A 12,652-nucleotide genomic window follows, 5' to 3' on the forward strand; every position below is an offset into this window, starting at 1 on the left:
TCATAGAGAGCGACCCTATAGGAGAGTAGAATTACCCCCATAGGGTTTCCAAGGCTGTACAGAAGCTGTCTGCCACATCTTTCTCCCATGGAACAGCTGGTGGATTAGAATTGCTGACCTTTCAGTTAGCAGCCAAGTGCCTAACCACTGTTCCACCAGAGCTTCTTACCAAGAGGCAAAGGAGATTGTATTTCTTACCAGACAAAGAAGCCTTAAAACCTTAGCTTTATGTTCTGGATGGTTTCCTGGAGAGCCCTAAATCACGAATTTAGTCTTAAACCAGTAAGAGCAATTTGATATTACACTTCTCCTCACTTATCAACTATCTCAGTATCCAACATTTCCCATTGACGACAAGAGTAAAAAATCTACTCTCTGACTATTTTGCACATTAACAATGTACATCTGGCCGTAACGAATGCTGAGGTGTGAGGCGAGGGTAACATTGGCTGTGATGGTTAACGTTATATGTCAACTTGGCTGGGTCAAGATTCTCACTCAGTAGGTTGACAGTTATGTAATAATGTAATTTGGCAGTTACGTAATGATGTAGTCATCCTTCATTTTGTGATCTGATGTGGTCTTCCTCCATTTTCACATAACACGAATTTTTACATAACAACCTAGTCTTTGGAACCTAACCACGTTGATAAGTGAGGAATGGGTGTAATTTAGGTTTGTCTTAGTGCAAATGAAGTAGTCGGGGTCTGGAGTCCCTAATGAAGGCCTGTTTTATTGTCCTTTTGAAGTTAATAAGCAATTAGAAGAAAAGGAAGCTGAGAAAAAAGAAGACACTTCCCCAATTGAGGCTCCACCTCTTACTCCTCCATTTCCTCCTCTTCTTGAGCCAGAAAAAGAGAAAGAAATTACCCCTCAGGGAGAGGCTTCCAAAACTCATCCTGCAAAAGGAAAACCACAATCAGGTGATTGACAGAATGATTTATAATCCTGTTTTTCAGTTTCTTATTTTCACGTAGAGCGGAATTATAATATATAGTATCACTGTATTAGACTTTAGGTAGGTAACTTCAATCATGTAAATAAAACAAAGCTATTCATTCAGAAGGATGTGGAAAGGGCCTCCTAGTAACAAAGAAAGTAATTGTTCCAAAGCCCAGGCACGTCACTATGAAGGAGGGAATGTGGAGTTGCCATGCTCAGATCTACTGATTAGAATAAGACCCCATATGAGAAGTGGGACAAACACGGAATAACAAAAAGTAACTTAAAGCAGAATGAGGGGGCAAATGTCTGTTTGCTGAACTGAAGAGTTATGTTTCTGTAACAAGAGAGAACATCTTAGTAAAATGAGAATTAGCTTAGCCAGTGTCCACAAGAATAAGGGAACAAATCAACAGCGCTCCCTGGAGACTAGAATTCTTATGTAACTGTAATTTTTAGTGCTATGTGATTGTAAAAAGAAACAAACAAGTACCAGACATCTCAGTAAAATGATATATTTATGGATATATAGATCCAGAGCCTGTGCACAGAATATTTTTTAGCTTAGGTTCTTTCTAGATCCTTAACCGCTAAGGACCATGAGCACAGCATTAAAAAACAAACAAACAAACCCATTGCCGTCAAGCCGATTTGTACTAGTAGAAACCCTACAGAACAGAGTAGAGCTGCCCATAGAGTTTCCAAGGAGCAGCTGGTAGATTCAAACTGCTGACCTTTTGGTTAGGAGCCGAGCTCATAATCACTATGCCACCAGGGTTCCAAGCATATCATTAAGTGGTAGAAAATGAATATGATTACTTAACAAAAGTAAAGCGCTCAGTTGCTATAAAACATGATGTTGATAGAATGTCAGTATCAGTTAGGCGCTATATATATGAAACAAATGTGGCTCTAGTTTCTGGCTTCAGCTTTATAAGTGGCTGGCAAGTTACACAAGACTACCTAGATATTCTTGATAGCCTGTCGTTGTGTTTCTAAACTTCGTAATCTTTCTGCTTTATTTGGACTGGGCCTGAATTTTATTCTAAATTATTTATATTAAATGAATAGATTTGAAGACTTTAATAGCATTTATTTGTGGTTTATTAAAGACCATTTTACTCCAACAAAATGGACTTAACTAAGGGCAAAATACACAAACCGTAAAAAAAAGGTTTTTATCTAATGAGCAAAGAACACAAACCCATGAATTAAGTATATATCCTTTTCCCACTACCCCATTAGGAATTAAAAACAATTCGGAGGTCTTGAGAAAAAATGGGAATCTTTAAAATGCCGTTTAGAACTGGGATGGTTTTCCCATCAAATTAAGTGAGCTTGAAATTACCCAGCATTGGATAACGGCTCTGCCCACCTCCACCCCGCCAGGCTTGCTCACAATCAGGAATAGCTATGTATTTGAGCCATTTTCTGAAACCAGTCTTTAGTTGCTTCTGTTGATGACACTTCCTAAGTTTGTTTGCAATTTTAAAATTGTATTCTTGAATACTATGCATTGGAGGAATAATAAATGTATTGTTGCTTCAAATAGTGGTTGTACCTGTCTCTTTTTTCCACCAAGGGCAGAACTAGTGCCTGATCTTTAAAAATGTATAGAAAGGTTAATCTTCAGATGCCTAATCTCTGTCTTCCAACAACACTGCATTACCAGGAGAAAAATCTCAAGATTCAAGGGCATCGATGGGGCAGTAAAGTCCACAGCCCTGCCCCTGCAGCTCAGGGTACTTGGTTAAGAGATTCTAGAGAAGGAAGTTTCTAACAGGTTTGTTTGTTTTTATATGAGTAATTTTAAAATGTTTGTCAAAAGAGAATATTGTCAGAATTTAAAATCTGAGGCTTCAGAACATGCCCAACTCAAATAATTTCAATCTTCTTTCAAAGTTTGAAAAAAGGAATTATTTACTAAAAGAAAAATCAAGGTAGAAATGGGATAAAGAAGGAGGCATAGCGTGCTGAGTCCATTTTGCCCAAATATAGTTCTACATTTTATGCAGTTTTTTTTTTTTTAAACTATCTACCTCAAACATACTTGGGATTAAGTTTGGAAATACTCCAGTTATGTTCCATAGGAGCGTCGATTATCAAATCCACTACCAAATGTCAGTCTTGAATTTAGAACTAAAGTGTGGCAAAACAGAATAATACTATCCATGCTGCTATTTAGGAATGTTTTCTGCAACTTTAGAATATATTTGAACTGCTGACCTTTTACTTAGCAGCCAAATACGTTAACTACTGTGCCATCAGGGACCCTTCGAATATATTTTAAAATTGGTTAAAAATGGGCAGAGTGAGTGCTGCTCCCAGCAGTAATTAGATTTGCCCACATTCTTTATAGGTTTAGTGTCTAAGATCTCTCCATTCTTGCCACTTTTGCTCTGTCACCTTAGTGTCAGAATTTGGAGACAGTTAAATAGTGGGTCACCCAGAATATTTTTTTAAAGGAACTAGGAGTTTATTTAGAATTCTTGACTATTAAGCTTATATTGAAAAAAATAAACTTAACTCAAGCACTTGGGTCATATTTATTTATTTGGTTGGTTGGTGGCTGTCTTAGTTATCTAGTGCTGCTGTAACAGAAATACCACAAATGGGTGACTTTAACAAACAAATTTATTTTCTCACTGTTTAGGAGGCTAAAATCTGAACTCGTGATGCCGGCTCTAGGGGAAATCTTTCTCCCTCTGTTGACTGTGGAAGAAGGCCCCTGTCTCTTGAGCATCTCCTCCTGGGTGATCTCCATATGTCTTGGCATCCATCTTTCCCCATCTCTGCTTCTTAGCTTCTGTGTTTAATTTCTTTTCCATCTCAAAAGAGGTTGACTCAGGATATACCCTACACTAATCCTGCCTTATTAACATGATAAAGACAGCTCATTATAACCACAGGCATAAAAAAAAAACAAAACCAAACTCACTGGCGCTGAGTCGATTCCACCTCATAGTGACCCTATAGGACAGAGTACAGAGTAGAACTGCCCCATACCGTTTCTAAGGGGCCTGGTAGATTCAGACTGCCAACCTTTTGGTTACCAGCTGTAGCTCTTAACCACTAAGCCACCATTACAATGCATACTTTGAGGGACACAATTCAATCCATAGCATTCTGCCCTTTGAGCGCCCAAAATCCGTGTCTTTGCTATGTGTAAAATGCAGTCACCCCATCATGTCATCCCAAAAGCCTTAAGTCAACTCCAAGTCCAAACGCTCATCTTTTGAATCACCTAAATCAAATATGGGTGAGACTTTAGGCTTATTCCATCCTAGGGCAAAATTCCTCTTCATCTGTGAACCTGTGAAATCTGGACTGCAAGTTATCTCTTTCCAAAGAACAATAGTGGAACAGGCGCAAGGTAGACATTTCCGTTACAAATAGGAGAAATTGGAGGGAAAGAATGGATAACAGGCACCAACCAAGTCCAAAACCCAGCAGAACAATTTATATTAGCTCTCAAAGCTTGAAAATAATCCTCTGTTCTCTAAAACCATCTGCCCTCTAGACTCTGGGTGTTGCCATACTCTCTGGATTCTACGGAGAGGCCCCTCGGCCCTGGGCTTCAGCTCTGCCTTCCAGGCTTTCTGGGATAGCAATTCTCCCCTCTCAGCTTTAGGAGGCCCCATTCTCCTAGTTCGTCTGAGTGGCAACCCCACCCTCTTGGCCACTGGCAGGCTCCATTCTTGTGCCCCTTGGGCATGGCAGCCCTGTCCCCTCTGCTTTGGGCAGCGGCCCCATCCCACTGGCACGCTTTAATGGCAGACCCACACCCTCCAACCAAGCTAGCAAAGATCCGACTCTTTGAAACCTAGGAGGCTGTGGCTCCATCCTTTGAAATCGAGAAGGCCCTGCTTTCCGTGCTTCTTCCAACAGTTCTGCTGATCTCTGAGCTGCTCCAGGGATGGTCCTTTTCTCTTCTTGGAGGACAACAGATATAGATCCTTTGGCCTGTTTCCTGCCTGTAGAATTCCAAGAAGCAGATAACGTTCTTTCCTTTCGTTCTTTCTCTGTCTGCTCCAGTCTAAGCTCATGGGTTTTCTGCTGTGGTAGTTGGTTACATCCATTAGTCACAGGCTTAATCTCTTTAATAAAAGATTGTGTAGCCAGATCCTTGGTGGAAATTCTAGGATATGAAAGAATTTTCCAAATCTTTAAGTTTTGTTTTCATTTTGCATAGTTCATTTTTAAGTCCACCTATTTCCTCTTGCATTTTACTCTAAGCAGCAAGCAGAAACCATGTGGGCCCTTTAAGATCTTACTTAGAAGTCTCCTCAGTCAGATATCCAAGTTCCTCACTTACAGGTTCTGCCTTTCACCAAACATTTGAACATAATTCAGACAAGTTCTTTGCCACTGCATAAAAAGCGCTGTTCTTCCTCCATTGTCCAATCACATTTGCATCATTTTCACCAGAAGCACAATTAACATTCACATTTCTAGCAACATTCTGTTGCTGGCATTATACGTATTCTCTAAGACGATAGAGACTTTCTCTGTAGTTCTCCTTACCTCCTTCTGAGCCCTCCCCAGAACTGCCTTTGCTATCCATAATTCTACCAACAGTCTCTTTCAGGCAATCTACGCTTTTACTATGAGACACCTTAAAACTCTTCCAGCCTCTATCCATTACCCAATTGTTAAAACGTAAGTGATAGCTGCTCTGCATTCACACATGCTCATAACTTTCACTTCTGAATACAAAGAACAAGTCAGATGGGGTATCTCTATCAAAGGCATTTAACTTGTCATACTTTAAATCCTCCCAATGAAGAAAAAACAAACAAGTAAGCAAAACTGTAGCCAGTACAAAAGGAGGAAAGTGGCTGAACTTGTTTTTGAATGATGAGAGATGCAGCAATTTTTTTCAGGGAGTCTATGATTTGGGACATCTTGTTCATCATCGTCAGTTTCCCGTTTTTCCCTTTTCATATCTATTTTCAACTAGATCCCAGGGAATTCAAGATAAGTGTACCCAAGCCATCCTTTGCATTACAAGTTACAGTTAATGCAAAATGGAAATGGAGACATCACAAGGCAACCACGTATGTAGTCCAGAGAAGTTCAAGGACACCACATAGCAAAACAGATGTGGTTTTTAGCTCTTCTTCAAAATGTTTGGCATCATGCCCTTTATAGATCTATTTGTCCTATTGCATAAGTACCATTCGGTTGAAGTAAATCCAAATAGAGCCATATGCTTCAAATGGACTTCTAATAAATTTGAAAAACCCCACAGCTGTGTTCCGTTGAAGAGTTTATAATCAAATTCACTACCAAATGTCAATATTAAATTTAGAATTAAACTTCTCAGTGTGACAAGATAGACTAGTACTATCAGTGCTGCTTTTCAAGAAATTTCCATCCATGGTGTGTTTACTGATTAATTTTAAATTACAATAAAGGCCTGAGCCATATCGTGTGGTATAGAAACATGTTTACCTGTGAGAAATAATATTTGATTGCTTACAAGTCATATAGCCCAGGCTATCGAGGAAAATCATGAATGATATTTGTGTGTGGAATTTTGTTTAGAACCCTAGCACGGTAAGCATGAAACTCTTCAGGAAGGAATAGGGAAAAAAGGTGACACTTCACTCAAAAGAAAAGGTACAGCAGATAAGATAGATGTGATTAAATATAATTCTGCATTTTACAATTCTCAGTGAAAACAGCTAGACTTGTGTATAGGATACCTTGAATATGTCTCTCAAGCATTTGTAAGTCATAAGCCCTTGCCAGAAAAGATAGATAGCCTCAAACTTTCCGCTGCCTGGCTCTTAGCAAAGGCCCCTGCTGAGAAAAAGTGATGCTTTCAAGCAATAATTTAGAGAATAACCAGAATATCCATTTATCAGAGATGTTACACGACTTATACTTCACTAAGCTATACCATCAGAAAGCTGCGTACTAAACAGTATTTTCTTGGGGTGCCTTTCACTGATAAGCATGTTGCTATAAATTCCTCAACTTCCTTCACAGTACAACATAACAGCAGAGGTGGGATTTGGTTATACCAACATCCAGCCCCCTACATCGCTCAGTTGCCACCACATGAAATACCGGATGAAAATTTTCATTCAGAATCAAGGAGCAGGAAACTCTTTCTTTCTCTGAGTGATTAGATAATGCGCATCTTTAAACAATGATATTTCCTTTTCTGTTTTGGCCTTCTGGAAATTCAGAACTAAAATAGTGAGTGGTTCAGATTTCATATCTGTACTACTACCTCTGACCTCAATATCTGCCTTCCAATTCCTCTCCTGGTTTTGACCTTCCAGTTTAATTATATTTGTTCTCATACTGGTCTCATTTATATTTATTTTCAACATATATTATTTTAATTATTTCTGTGAAATAAGGGGAATATAATTTTTTAAGTAATTAATGGTTGGTAGAAAAAAATCCTGGCTCTATCATCCTAAAAAGCATATTAGTTGTTATGTTTATGTAGAAGCTGCTATAAAAAACCAAACCCGCTGCCATCAAGTCAATTCCGACTTATACTGACCCTATATGACAGAGTAGAACTGCCCCATAGAGTTTCCAAGGAGCGCCTGGTGAATTCGAACTGCTGACCTTTTTGTTTAGCAGCATAGCACTTAACCACTATGCCACCAGGGTTTCCGAAGCTGCTTTAGCAACCAATTGATTAAAACTTGAGATGTAGTTATGGATGCATACCATTGACTTTTTCCAGGCTACATTCAAAAGACTCTGTCACAAAGTAGGTGTCTTTGCGTAACTTTTCATCACAAATTACCAATGCCATTGCAGTACAAAAGCGTGCAATGTTCACAAAACAACATGCTAAAAAATGTCTTTATTTTGATACTTAAAGACAGATAACCACGAGCCTCAGATCTCACTCGATCCTTCTACTCCAATTGCATAACCTGATAGGCTTACAGAACAAGAGCCATTTGGTGAGTTAACACTGAAATAACAAAAATTTAGGAAAAATTTTAAGGGCTACAATTTATGTTCAACTCTCATCTGTTTCCTAATATCAGAATAATTTTCGCATTTTATATTAGTCACATCTTGTGAAAGAAGGGACATCTTAGAATGAAATACTCCTATGCGTATTGAGTGCCCGATCGCCAAGTCAGGCGTACTAATACACACACTCTAAGAGCTTCCTTAACTGAAAACGTGTAGACTCCAAACAAACCATACAAGAACACACGAGTTAAACAAGTGAAACATACATAGGAGCTGTATTGTTAGCTCAATATAACTAACTCCGAGTACTTTCAAAAGTTTTTGCTTTTACTTTACTAAAATTCTGCTGTGTTAAATAACATTTGAAACCGGTGACATCTTGGTCAAGATGTAGAAATCTTTCTGCTACATGGAAATGTGTTTTTCTTCATTACAAAGAAGACGTATGATTTTAATTCTTAATATTCGACAATAACATCATTGGGATGAACACCTCTGATACATATGAAAACATGACTGTTCGTCTCACAGGCCATTTAATAACAATTAAATTTAAAGTGTCTCTTACGGTTTGTGGAATCATCTCCTTTCTTCAGAGCTTATTCATTGTTTAATGCTCTTCTTTGCATATTAGATCAATCCCTACCCTCTGCGCCGCCCCCCCCAAAACCTCGATTCAGAGATGCCATTGTCCATTGCACTCAGGGTGTTATTAAAGCATTTCTTATTCTCTTCAATCCAATGCCACTGTCCCATCTTATTCCTTCATGAAACAATGGCTTTTTAACCCTATAGCCTTACTTTCTATTGCCATCAAGTCCATTCCGAACCTTAGTGACCCTGTAAGACTAGCACTGCCCCAGAGGGTTTCCAAGGCTGTAAATCTTTACAGAAGCAGACTGCCACATCTTTCTCCTTCGGAGCAGGTGGTACGTTCAAACCACCGACATTTTGAATAGCAGCTCAGTGCTTAACCACTGCTCCACCAGGGCTCCTTATAGCCTTAACTGGGAGATGTTAATTAGGGACTAAATGAAGAAAGTTGTGTATGGAATAATCAACTAAGTTCAGAAAACACTGAGTTATGTCAAGTTAAAGCATTTTTTATTACAGTATTTTTTTTTATATATATAGCTATCCCTCAGTGTCCATGAGAGATTGGCTCCAGGACCCCCCGTGGATACCAAAATCAGAAGATGCTCAAGTCCCGTATGTAAAATGACATAGTATTTGCATATAGCCAACACATGTTCTCCCGTATACTTTAAATCATTTCTAGGCTACTTATAATACCAAATAGAATGCAAATACTATGTAATTAGATGTTATAGCATATTGTTTAGGAAATAATGACAACCAAAAAAAGTGTTTTTTCTTCCCCACAAATATTTTTGATTCACAGTTGGTTGACTCCCTGGATGCCGAACCCGCAGATACAGAAGACTGAATGTATTAATGTATATCTCTAAGAAAGTGGAGAATACAATATATAATATTCCAAAACACTTTGACTACAGAATTCTCTTGTTAAGGAATATCAGTTGTGACTACAGTCCTGTGGAAAAAATGGTTGGAAATAATATCATCTTAGCACTGGTGGCTGTCCCATGAATTAGTATTACTAATTGATATACTCCCCACACATCTGTCAGTTTGCCATACTGTGGCGGCTTGTGTGTTGCTACAATGCTGGAATCTATACCACCAGTATTTCCACCCATGGTGGAAAAGTTTCTGTGGAGCTTCTAAACTAAGACAGACTAGGAAGAAGAACCTGGTGGTCTACTTGTAAAAAGAAAAACTGGCCAATGAAGACTTTATGAATAGAATCAGAACAATGTCTGATATAGTGCCAGAACATGAGCCCCTCAGGTTGGAAGGCACTCAAAATACTACTAGGGAAGAGCTGCCTCTTCAATATAAAGTTGACCTCAATGACATGGATGGAGTCAAACTTTTCTGGATCTTCATTTGCTGATGTGACATGACTGAAAATGAGAAGAAACACCTCCAAACATCCTTTAATAATCAGAATATAGAATGTACAAAGCATGAATCTAGGAAAATTGAAAGTCATCAAAAGTGAATTGGACCACATAAAATTGATACCCTAGGCATTAGTGAGCTAAAGTGGACTGGCATTGGCTATTTTGAATCAGACAATCATATGATCTACTACGCCAGGTGTCTTAGTCACCTAGTGCTGCTATAACAGAAATACCACAAGTGTATGGCTTTAACAAACAGAAGTTTATTCTTTCACAGTGTAGTAGGCTAGAAGTCCAAATTCAGGGCATCAGCTCCAGGGGAAGGCTTTCTCTATTACCTCTGGGGGAAGGCACTTGTCATCAATCTTCCCCCGCTCTAGGAGCTTCTCCATCCAGGAACCCTGGGTCCAAAGGATGTACTCTGCTCCCAGCACTGCTTTCTTGGTGGTATGAGGTCACCCCATCTCTCTGCTTGCCTCTCTCCTTTATATCTCAAAAGAGATTGGCTCAAGACACAATCCAATCTTGTAGATTGAGTCCTGCCTCATTAACACAAGTGCTACATATCCTACCTCATTAACATCATACAGGTAAAATTTACAACACAGAGGAAAATCACATCAGTTGACAAAATGGTGGACAATCACACAATACTGGGAATCATGGCCTAGCCAAATTGATACACATATTTTGGGGGGACACAATTCAATCCATGACACCAGGAATGACAAATTGAAAGAGGAATGGCATCATCACTTTCATTGTCTAAAAGAACATTTCAAGATCTATTCTGAAGTACAATACTGTCAGTGATAGGATAATACCCATACACCTACAAGGAAGACCAGTTAGTAGGACTCTAATTCAAATTTATGCCACTAACGCCAGAAATGAGGAAATTGAAGATTTCTATTAACTTCTGCTATCTGAAATTGATCAAACATGCAAGTGAGATACATGGATAATTATCAGTGATTGTAATGTGGAAGTTGGACACAAAAACGGATAGGTAGTGGGAAAATATGACATTAGTGATAGAAATGATGCTGGAGATCACATGATAGAGTTTTGCAAGACCAATGTCTTCTTCTTGCAAATACGTTTTTTCACAAACATAAATGGTGACTATCCATGTGGACCTCACCAGATAGAATACACAGGAATAAATCAACTACATCTGTGAAAAGAGACGATGGAAAAGCTCAATATTATCAGTCAGAACAAGACAAGGGGACAACTGTGAAACAGACCTTCAATTGTTCATATGCAAATTCAAGTTGAAGCTGAAGAAAATTAAAACATGTCCTCAAGAGCCTAAATACAACCTTGACTATACCCCACCTGAATTTAGAGACTATCTCAACAACAGATTTGATACATTGAACACTAATGCCCCACGACCAGACTAGTTGTGGAATGATGTTGAGGACATCATACATGAAGAAAGCAAAAGATCATTAAAAAGACAGGAAAGAAAAAAAAAAAATGGATGTCAAAACACTCTGGTACTTGCTCTTGAGCATAGAGTAGCTAAAGCAAAAGGAAAAATGATAAAGTAAAAGCAGAACAGAAGTTTCAAAGGGTGGCTTGAGAAGACAAAGTATTATAATGAAATGTACAAAGACCTGGAGTTAGAGAACCAAAAGGGAAGAACGGGGTTGGCATTTCTCAGGCTGAAAGAACTGAATAAAAAATTCAAGGCTCGAGTTGTGTGATTGTTAAGTTGTGTGTCAAATTGGCTGGGCCGTGATTCTCAGTGGTTTGGGAGTTATGATGTAGTTTGGCAGTCATATAATGATGTGATCACCTCCATGACGGAATCTGCTATGAGCTAATCAGTTGGAAGGGAGTTTCCTTGAGGGTGTAGACTTCATCAAATATAGGTGGACTCTTTGACAAGGCTCACAGGCTTTTGCTAATTCTGGATCCTGAAGCTGGCTCCTGTTTGTCTGACCTCTGGTTTTGGGGTCTTGAGCTAGCAGGTGACCTGCCATCTTGCCTGCCAATCTTGGGGTTCATCCTTCTTCACAGCATGTGAACAAGAGCCCTGCTGTCTGGCCTTCTGATCTTGGTTAGCCAACCCCTGTGGCTACGTGAATCAGGAAGCCTGACCCACTGACTTGGGATGTTCTAGCCTGTACGCCTGTGTGAGTCATTTCCTTGATATAAATCTCTATATAGATATTTATACACTTTATTGGTTTTGCTTCTCTAGAGAACCCAGTCTAAGACAAGTTGCAGTATTGAAAGATTCTTTGGGCAAAATATTAAATGATGCAGGAAGCATCAAAAGAAGATGGAAGGAATACACAGTCACTGAACCAAAAAGAACTGATTGACACTCAATCATTTCAGGAGGAAGCATATGGTCAAGAACTGATGGTACCAAAAGAAGAAGTCCAAGCTTCACTGAAGGAAATGGTGAAAAACAAAATGGCAGGAATTGACAGAATACCAGTTAAGATATTTCAACAAATGGATGCAGCACTGGAGGTGCTCACTTGTTTATGCCAAGAAATTTGGAAGAGAGTTTTCTGGCCAACCAGCTGAAAGAGATCCACATTTGTGCCACTCCAAAGAAAGATGACCCAACAGAATGCAGAAATTATTGAACAATATCATTAATATCACACATAAGTAAGACTTTGCTGAAGATCATTCAAAAGCAGCAGTGCATTGACAGGGAACTGCCAGAAATTCATGCTGGATTCAGAAGAGGAAGTGCTGTGAGGGATATCATTGCTGATGACAAATGGATCCTGGCT

General features: G+C 39.0%; 1 protein-coding gene across 1 annotated transcript in view; it reads left to right on the forward strand.

The window, feature by feature from the left end:
• Positions 1-12,652, forward strand: part of SPEF2 (sperm flagellar 2) — a 219,544-nt gene that overhangs the window by 99,108 nt on the left and 107,784 nt on the right. The window contains 2 exon segments of the mRNA XM_023545418.2: positions 750-923; positions 6,490-6,564. Of these exon segments, the coding sequence (XP_023401186.2) occupies positions 750-923; positions 6,490-6,564 (249 nt within the window).

This window comes from Loxodonta africana, chromosome 2 (genome assembly GCF_030014295.1).
Source record: "Loxodonta africana isolate mLoxAfr1 chromosome 2, mLoxAfr1.hap2, whole genome shotgun sequence".
NCBI classification, from domain to species: domain Eukaryota; kingdom Metazoa; phylum Chordata; class Mammalia; order Proboscidea; family Elephantidae; genus Loxodonta; species Loxodonta africana.